At 32.5% G+C, this 10404-nt stretch overlaps 1 protein-coding gene across 1 annotated transcript; it reads left to right on the plus strand.

Moving 5' to 3' along the window:
• The first annotated feature begins 934 nt into the window (after positions 1 to 934).
• On the plus strand, positions 935 to 2771 carry LOC111380387 (spermidine hydroxycinnamoyl transferase-like). Its single transcript, XM_023003935.1, has 2 exons — positions 935 to 1444; positions 1561 to 2771. The coding sequence occupies exons 1-2, from the start codon at positions 1023 to 1025 to the stop codon at positions 2483 to 2485; spliced, it is 1347 nt and encodes a 448-aa protein (XP_022859703.1). The 5' UTR covers positions 935 to 1022; the 3' UTR covers positions 2486 to 2771.
• The last annotated feature ends 7633 nt before the right edge of the window (positions 2772 to 10404 follow it).

A 10404-nucleotide genomic window follows, 5' to 3' on the forward strand; every position in this document is an offset into this window, starting at 1 on the left:
TCAATTTTCGAATTTAACTCTATAGATTTCCTCATTCCTCGATATAATTAAGTTGGAATTGATAAACCATGATCCTTGACAAAAATAAAATTAAAATTATTGTTTCGTGTAGATTTTCAAGAATATATTTTATGAAAAAAAAAAGTAATTTATTTGAAAAATATGTGGTTAAGAGTATGAAAAAGTTACGAGTCCATTTATAAATTTATTTTATTAAATAAAATGTATTGAAAAATGAATTAATAATATAAATTATAACGAATCTCTCTCAGATGTGATCTATAAGCACAAAAAAAAAAAAAAAAAAAAAAAAAAAAAAAGTAGATTTTAGCACCTGTTTGGTGCTAATTTTGCAAAGGAATTTTTTGAGTGTTAGTTTGATTAAAGAGTGTGAAGTAACGGACAAAAATTTGGCCCCAAAAAGCAGCGCCAAAGATCCTAACCGAAGGAGAAAAATGTGCGTTTAATGGGTCCCACTTAATAATGATCACAAGACATTTTTAAATCCATGAGCCTAATTATGTAGAATAAAATAGTCCATTGTCTGCCACCTAGGCTCCGAAATTGTTTTACAATGTCAAGAATTTGGTGGACCGGACGATCTATTTTACTATGATTTTGCAGCCATCGATCGGGTTTGGTGGGACCATATGTTTCCTATCCTATGTTTTAATTCATACCAAAGTTAACCTGTTAATAATCATTCCTAAGCATTAGAGCTGTTGGTCAATTAAGGAGCATATCCAGCTGCTAAAGCAAATGTTGTGCTCTGACTACTTTTTCTGGTGTCTCAAATAAAGCATTTTCCTTTTAAGAAAAGAATATATATATATATATATATATATATATATATTAACTGCAAATTATTTGAATGACTGCCACTGGGAATAATCAAACTCTTGCCATCGTATTCAAACTTCTGTTATATAACATTCTCACCAATTGGCATTTTGCAATCCTCTCTCTCCCTCCCTCCCTCCCCCTCCTCCAGTTCTGTCTGTCTATCTCTCTAGATAGGGAAAATGGTAACATTCAAGGCTACTCATATTGTAAAGCCTGCTGAGCCAACCCCAGAAGAGATTACGTATTTAAATGCCTGTGATCAAATTAAGGACATAACTCACACGCCCACAATTTATTTTTATAGAAATAATGATAAGTTGGATAATGGAGATGCCATTGGTGTATTGAGGGATTCATTGAGCAAGGTTTTGGTATTATTTTATCCACTAGCAGGGCGGCTGAAGTGGTCGGCCGAAGGTGGCAGCCGGGTAGAACTCCACTGCAATGGCAGAGGAGTTCCTATTCATGAAGCTGTGTCGGAGGCGGCGGTGGAGGATTTCGGGGATTTCACCCCAACCCCAGAAATTCAAGCACTGATTCCGTCTGTAGATTACACCACTCCGATCGACGAAATCCCTTTGGTTATAGTGCAACTAACCAGGTTCGAAAGTTTTGTAACTCGGGTTTTGAATAATGAAATGATTAGTGTTTTTTGTTCATGTACTTTGTCTTCTTGTAATTATTGTTAAGTGTGTTCTGGGGATTTTCTTGAGACAGGTTCAAATGCAGCGGCGTTAGCATTGGTTTGGGTGTCTCCCATGTGATGGCGGATGGGCCAAGTGCTTTGCATTTTGTGGACGAATGGGCGAAGATTGCACGTGGCGCAGAGCCTATTATTCCGCCATTTCTTGATAGGAAGGTTTGGGAAACGGATAAACCACTGGCTTCAAGGTTCGATCCCGCGGTGCTCCGCCCGCCGCCTTCGTTGATCGGCGAAGAAGATAATATGGAGCAACGAAAGAAGCCTATTGCTGTGGCGTTTCTGCATATAACAAAAATTCAGATTGAAAAACTCCGGAACAAAGCCAGCAAGGATCTGAATCTGGAAGCCGGAAACAGCCGCGGGTACAGCAGATTTGAAGCTGTCGCCGCTCATATCTGGCGGTGCACCAGCAAGGCACGGCGGCATGTGGAGGAGCAACCAACGAGTCTCCACTTCGTTGCAGATTTCCGCAACAAATTGCAGCCGCCACTGCCCAAAAACTTCTTTGGCAACGCCCTTATCCGCGTTGAAGCAACAGACTCCTCCGGCGACCTACTGTCCAGCACCATAGGCGCGGCAGCGCGTAAAATACGCGCCGCCGTGGAAAAGGTTACAGATGAAACCGTAAGAGGGTACCTCGATTTCCTCAAGGGATTACCCGACGTAGGCCGATTCCGTTCTCTCGACAACAATGGCCGTCCGAAGGGAGATTTCTATGGAAATCCTAATTTGGCAATAATCAGCTGGACGGCGCTGCCACTCTACGGCGCCGATTTTGGGTGGGGAAAGGAAATCCATATGGGGCCTGGATCAATGGGCTTTGATGGGAAAACTTTCATAATTCCTAGCCATGATGGTGATGGATCTTTCAATATAGCAATATGGCTGCAAGAAGAAAACATGGGTGCTTTCAAGAAATGTTTCTACGATGATATTTGATTGATTTATCCTTTTCTTTTTTTAACCAATCTTAAGGTTAATCCCATTTTACTTTCGCGTGGATCTCTTTTCTTTTCTAGTGGTATGTTTGGTCTTGCTTAAAAGTAAACTTTTGGCAGCCTTCTCTAAAAATTAGTTTTGTATTGAAAAATATTTGCATTTGACGTGTCTAGGACGATAGATTCATGACAATTGCGTTGCGTCAAATGACAAATTTGACTGACTATTATTGTTTGTATAACTAACTCGTCAAAAATGACTAGAAAATTTATATGTTGAGCCTCTATTTTTAGCATTCCATTAGTGCCACGTAACATTCCTCTGTAAAATTATATCGCTAATTATGGAGCATGATCTTTACTGGTACCTAAATTGGTGTTAAACATCGTGAATGTCAAATAACATTATTCATATTCAATTTATTTGAAGAAAAATAATTCGTAAATTACTAGAGCTTCTCCCATGCTTAAGTGAATTGTTAAAAAAATTAGCCATGTTAGAAGAAATAAATTGTATTTTAAAAAAGTCATCTCTAATATAACTACTATATTGCCCGTGCATTATTTTTGAGGTAATATTAACATGCCGAATGTTGAAGATTGTCAGGAGATATGTGCGTACTAAATAGAACTAAATGAAAGAACATGACTGGACAAATGAAGACAAAGTTAATACTACTATGAAGAGTTCAATGAGTCATGAGTATACTCCACATATGCAAAAGTTGAATAGAAAATAGAGCAACTATACTATGGAATGACTAAACTTGCGTGTCTTGCATACGCATAATTTTCGAGCAGCATGTTGCCACCTTTCTTAGTTAAAGCTGATTCTTGAAACGGTTGAATTAATAATCATCTCATTACCTGGCAATCAAAAAGATTTTAGGAAAGAAGTTAGCCAAGTGTGTATGGAATGCGAATACATTAAGAAGAAAGAGCTCATAAATATTGACAAAACTTACAATTACAACACCCCGTGGATTCCAATCTTTTTTCAAGGCATTAGCACAAATCTCACCATTGGCCACAATATTTGGATGAAAAACCTGTCAGAAAACAGCTTAAAACATAAATAAAGTAGATACAAAGAGGTCATAATTGTTATATATATCATTTGCAAATGACAAGATAAAATAAAAGACTCAAATAAAATTTGTAAGAAAAATGAACTCTAAGAGAGAACAGCTTTCCATATCTAACAAAGAAACCTTCATTGTTTAAATTTTAAATTGTCTAATGAGATAGTATCAACTTCATGCGGAAGACACATTTCGATACAGAGTCCCAACTGTTGACCTCGCGAATTGGACCCTCCACGTGACCAACGGATAGTCATTCCACGTAATACTCCCCGCGCACAACAACACACGGTCAGAAATACACGGCCAGAACCAACGGGGTTGGTGGCGGCCGCATACACTCCGACGATCAAATCGGTGTTGGGTGATCGGAACAGTGTTCAAGTTATGCAAGATAGTGGGGAGAAGAGCATATTTTTTTAGTGTGGAGAACTAGGTTGAGAGTTTCATTACCTTTGTCTTTTGTCAAACTTTGGGTATTTATAGACGTGGAATATCGTTGGATGTGGAACGCGTGTATGCATCTGACGGTGTGAAGCGTTCACTCATAGGTATCAATCAGCCGTGTCTAGAGTGGGCGGACAATTAATTCTTTTGAGTCGAGTTAACATAAAGTTGATACGTCACATCAACTAGACTTATGGAGACGTCATATCAATTAATCCTTGGAGGCAGAGAGGATCCTAACACAGATATCTTTCTGAAAGTAGCGGCGGAGGGATCTGTTAAAGGATCACCTCGAAGTACCTAACGCTTCGGCGTCAGGGGGCACTTTGGCTGATTCAGTGGATTTACTCTACGCCTCGTAGTGCGTCAAGTTGGGGGTCGTTGGATCACTTCGAAACCGCTACGGATGGATACGTGGCACTTCGGGGAATGGTGTGCCTGATGTTCCGAAGTGGTTCGGTTAGGAGCGTAACACCAACTACAAGGTTAGAGATGATCAATCGCTAAAAGAAGTCGATATTCGAAAACAAGAAAAGTAATGAGAAAATAATTATTACCTGAGCCTACAATATCAAGTATATAAACCGAAAAGTTATCATCATTCACTAAAAGAGGAAATATTGTTGATATAGATAGTGAGAGAAGTTTCAAATCTCTAAAAACTATATATATATATATATATATAAATGGGGGGGTATGCTGTTTTAAAATGGCTGTTTTAAGATGGCTGTTTTGTTTTACTTTTAATAGCTTTAATCCTACTCAGTACTCTCCTTAGTTTTCTATAAATCTTTCTTAAGAATCATGTATAAATCCCTTTTTTTTTTCATTTAAATTTTCACCACCTATGACATATAAACTTGAACCTGATTTCTTTTTATAAGGTTACCCGTGGCACTCCCTTATAAAATTCTTAGATTAATTTCTCCCTTTCCCCAGCATCTCTAGAAAACATCAAAAAGGCTCACTCCGGCCAAAAGTTTTCATTCATCTGGGTCACTCAGGATTAACCTAAAAATAGTATGGCTTCTAGAAATCAAGTTATGCTTTTATTAGATGCATAGGATGAAATGAGAAACATAACAGATATTTACTTAAAACATAAATACAAAAAATATGAACATAAACTAATAAAACATAAATCAGGGATTTATAAATTCATCTTTTAAAAAGATTTACAACTAAGGATTTCCCTTTCGGGAAGTCCCTAAAGTTCTAAAATAAACTTAAAGAAATACAATAATACCTTAAGTATTCACAAGGATGATTCAGCTATACAATAATTTTTTGGATTGAGAATTTTTCTGAGAAAGGTTTCAAAAGGTTTTTGGATAGCAGAGAGTACACAGGTTGTAAACTTCTGCCTAAACCAAATGAAACTTGTTCCTTAAATAGAAAAATTCTTGGGAGCAAAAAGTTTAAAATATCCTTGAAAAGAGCACACGTTTCACCGAAAAACTTCTGGCTAATTCAAGATAAGTCTAACAAGTGGAAAGAAAATTTCCTATTTTTACAAAAGTCTAAAAGTCTACAGTTTAGGAATCTTGAAATTTCCACCAATTTACGTAAAAAGTCTAAAAGTTTCTGACATCTTTCTTCAAAAATCAAAAGGTCTATAGTAATGTGATAAGGATCTTCAACTTTTCTTTCTTTTCTTCTATCACTTTTGTCTTGTTCTGCATTATTGAGGATCTGATTATGTACTGAGATTATGACGTGCCACTGATGAAAATGATATTCCACTGTCTGAATTATTGTATCCTTCTTCCTGTGGATCTTCGTCTTCATCTGAAAGTCTTGAGTTACTTGCTTCATCTTTTTCTTTCTGATCTGGACGTTCTGCAATTTCTTTTTCTTCTTCATGGCTCTTTTTTAATATTGTCTCAATTGCTTGGTTAACTACTTCTCTTATTTGTTCTTTTAGTCCTTCATCATTTTTCTTCTTCTTAATCTTTTTCTTTTTTCTAGAAGAAATCCCTTCATCTTTTTTAGATTATTTTTGGAGTTCTTCAATTTTCTCAAAGATCTTTTCTAAAGAAGCGGTATCTGGATTAGGATCTTGTGATTCTTGAAAAAATAAACATTCTTGACTATCTTGCATTTTTTCTTTTCCCTTAATGGATTGAATTTCTTGGGCTTGTGAAAATTCTGGATTGTTTGAAAAATGTTCTGAAGAAAAATGTTCTGGTGGACTATATTTGACTAAATAATCAAATTTTCCACTGGGCTGTCCTAAAAGATCCCAAATTTCTTTACCTTTTTCTGTAGCAGATTTATCAGTCTGCTGAGTCTGATTGTCTAATTTAGTAGGAGAATCAACAGTCCCCTGAGTCTGTTGGGCTTTTGGTAAGTCCACAACCTTTAACGGATTTGATGAGTCTTTACCAGCTACCGTTTGGGCTGGACTAGCTATGGACTTCTTGGGCTCCATAGTACCTGTTGGACAATGGATTTTTAAATCCAAAATCTCTTTTTCTAATTGGGCTACTTTCTTTTGGAGTTGAGTTCTTTCTAATGAAAGGTTCTGATTGGCTTCATTGATAACTTTGTAATTTCTCTGCATACATTCACAGTGTTGGCAGAAAATATTTTGGTCTTTGCTTGGAGAAAAGTCTAATGGAGGGTCTGAGTAATTCTTCAAAGAAGGAGATAAATAAAAATTTATTCCTATCTGTTGTCTTGCAACATCTAATGCTTCTTGAAAATTTGTAAAACCTTTGTAAATAGGTTCTGGAAAATTTTTAATGCAATCTATAACTTCTATCCAAGAATGAAAAATTCCTGGATTTCTTCCTTTAATGACAACATAAAATTTAAACCTTTGCTTGTTCTGATTAAAATGTTCTGATAATGCATTCATGCATGCAAGAAAATATTTTTGGTCTTTTGGATTCTTATTATAAGAAATCCATAAATTGTCTAAGATACATTTTTCTTTTCTAGATAAAGAATTATGCGGTAAAATTTTAAAAGAAATATTACTATTGGGAAAGACTATGAGTTCTTGGTTTCCAAACCTTAGTCTGTCTTGTAACATTGGTCTGTTCTGATTAAATGGAGTCTGTGGTAATAGTCTTGATACAAATGAATTCCCTGGTGGAATTCCTGGTCTTATAGGCCTTGGCCTTGTCATCTGTATAAAGAAATTATGTTAAACAAATTTAATAATTTCTATATATTATTATTCTACTTAATATATCTGCTGCCTTATTATCACTACCTTTAATATGCTCAAATTCTATATTAATCCCTGTATTTGTGATTCTATCTATAAAATTTAACCATCTTCTTCTGCTACTTCTTTTTGAATCTATTTTCATTTTATTGACAAAAGAAACTATGGCTACACAATCTGTTCTTATTGTTATTTCTTTCTTGGATATAATAAATAATTCAAAACTATCTAATGCATAATTAATAGCTAATAATTCTGCATCTATGCTACTTAAATTTCCTTTTTCCTTATAATTTCCACTATTATACCTACAAATTCTCTCTGTACTTTTATCAGTATATTTATTGGGTTTGCATATTAAAATAGCTCCACATCCTGTCATACTTCCATCTGTTTCTATAATTAAGTATTCTGAATCTAAAGGCATAGCTAATTCTGGCAGGATTTTTATTTTTTCTTTTATTTGTTGAACTAATTTTATATCTTCTTGATTAAAAAATCTTTGTCCTGGAGTAGATGTCTTTGCATATAAAGGTCCTGCTATTTTTCCTAAATCTTTTATAAATGATCTAGCATAATTTACCAATCCTAGAAATTTTTGTATTTGTTTTAAATCTTCTAGTTTATCTGGGAATTCTAAAGCTTTCTTAGCAATATGAGGTTGTAACTTAATTTTACCTTCTCCTATGTTAACTCCTAAGAAATCTATAAATTCTTTAAATAAAATCATTTTCTTCTTACTTATTATTAAACCATGTTTAATAAATTCTGAGAATACTATTTGTAAATGTCCTCTATGTTCTTGTTTATTTTTACTAAAAACTAAAATATCATCAATATAAACTATTACAAACTTACTATGTCTATTAAAAATACTTTCCATTTTTCTTTGGAAAATACTTGGTGCATTCTTAATTCCAAATGGCATTACAAGCCATTCAAAATGTCCTTCTGGACAGGTAAAGGCTGTCCACTTAATACTTTCTGGGTGCATCTTTACTTGCCAAAATCCTGATTTTAAATCAAATTTACTAAAAATTTTACAGTCTTGTATTTTATTTATTAAGACTGTCTTGTCTGGTATGTTATAAGCATCATTATAGTATTATCATTTAATCTTTTATAATTGATAACCATTCTGCTTTTTCCTCTAACAATTTCTGAATGTTTTCTAACTATAAAAGCTGCTGATCTATAAGGACTATCTGATTTTCTAATAACTCCTAATTCTAAGAGTTCTTTTATATGTGTTTTAAAATCTTCTATGTCTATATTTGTAGCTTCTATATTCTTAGTTTTAATTATGTATTCTGAATTTTTTATTTTTAACTCACATAGGATTTTATCTTTTTCCCAATATTTTAGAACATTTTCACCTATAATTTCCATCTTTTCTAATCTAGAAATTAAATTTTCTATTTCTTGTTCTGTTATTAGCATATCATATATCTTTTCATTATCAATTAATTCTATAATTCCAAAATCTAAATTATCTTCTTCTGAAATTTCAGAATTTAATTCTTCTAAATCATCTTCTTCTATTAATTGACATTCTCTTTCTTTTTCACACTTACAATTATTACTACTATTTCCACCACGCTTCTCTATGCACTCTGATGGGAAATAAGTGGTCTGTGTTGGTGTAAATAGGGTATGTTTTTGTAAATGTAAAAAATCTTTAGTAATTGTAACACTTCCATTGTCTTTTAATAAAAAATTTAATCCTATAATAAAATCTGTATCCTTGATATTTAAAGGTCTAACCCATACGGATTCTTTTGGTAAGGTATATTCTATACTTCTACCACAATTTGTCTCAAAACTAATCTTACTCTTTGATTGTAACAATTTTTTATAAGTATAAAGTTCTCCATCCATTTGTTGTGCTTCTATTGGTTTATCTGAGTATATTATATATTGTTCTGGTATTAATTTCTTATTAATTATACAATTACTACATCCTGAGTCTATTAATCCTAAACATTTTATTTCATACTGTCCTATTCTTATATAGCATTTTACCTTAATACTTTTAAATTTTTCTGGATTACATATTACTTGAACATATTCTTTTTCTTTATATTCTAGACCTTGAGTATGTTCTTCTATTTCTATTGCTTTTCCTTTATTATTATATTCTAACATTTCTATCTTATTTATTATAAATTTCTGCATTTCTTCTAAACTTTCAATTCTCTTCCTAAGAATTTTTATTTCTGATATTTCAATTTTTTTCTTTTAAAATTTCTGAATTAACTTCTTCTTTTTCCATAAAACTTTTTTCTTCTAAGCATTTTATACATGCTTCTTTATAACATTCTAAACATTTAACTCTAAACTTTCTTACTGGGTACCAATTACATAAATAACAAGTTATATTATCTGCTCCTTTATATTTTTGCCAATTATGTAAACATTCTATAGTTATACTATTCATTAAATTTAATTCTTCTTCTGATTCTGATTCTTCTTGTAATTTTATATTAGAAAATTCATCTATTATTTCATAATCAGATTCTTTATTATTTTCAAAGTCTCTATCTTCTATTGATATAATACTATAAATAGATTCTTTATCTGAAATATATTCATCTAATTGTATTAAATCTTCATTAGTACATTCTATTAATGTACTCTTTTTATCATAATTATTTATTCTTTTTGGACAAGTCTTAGATAAATGTTCATTACTATTACAAACATAACAACTAAGTCTATTTTTATAAGTTCTTTCTGGTTTAAATTTTCTAACATGTCTTTTTTCATCTAAATATGGTTTTCTTTTATTAGATTTTCTAAGAAAATATCTTTTCTTAAAAGGTCTTTTATTCTTTCTTTCTTTATTACTATACTTATTTTTTCTTGAACTAGAAGCTCCATAAGTTTGTGGAGTAAAAATATCTTTACAAAATTTATAGTCTGTTTTCTTAAGTTGTTTTTGAATTTGTAATTCTACACATTTATCTTCTAAACATCTTATTACATGTTGTATTCTTTGTCCTATACTCCATTGTTTTTCTGGTTCTTCTTTAACTGATGGTAAATTATTCCATTTATCTGTAATTTCTAATCCTAATGGTCCTGATAATTTATGAAAAAATTTATTTCCAATTTCTTGATTAAATGTATTTCCTGATATTGAAGTTAAATAATAATATTCATTTAAAAAGTTTTTAACATATCTACCTTTAGTCCATTTATAAAGACTAAGTTGTT

Source organism: Olea europaea, unplaced genomic scaffold (genome assembly GCF_002742605.1).
Source record: "Olea europaea var. sylvestris unplaced genomic scaffold, O_europaea_v1 scaffold2134, whole genome shotgun sequence".
NCBI classification, from domain to species: Eukaryota; Viridiplantae; Streptophyta; class Magnoliopsida; order Lamiales; family Oleaceae; genus Olea; species Olea europaea.

What these genes read in the sequence shown, in the direction of transcription:
- LOC111380387 (XM_023003935.1), top strand. Translation starts at nt 1,023, where the DNA reads ATGGTAACATTCAAGGCTACTCATATTGTAAAGCCTGCTGAGCCAACC. An exon ending in GTTATAGTGCAACTAACCAG is followed by an intron (nt 1,445 to 1,560) that starts GTTCGAAAGTTT and finishes TTCTTGAGACAG; the next exon opens with GTTCAAATGCAGCGGCGTTA.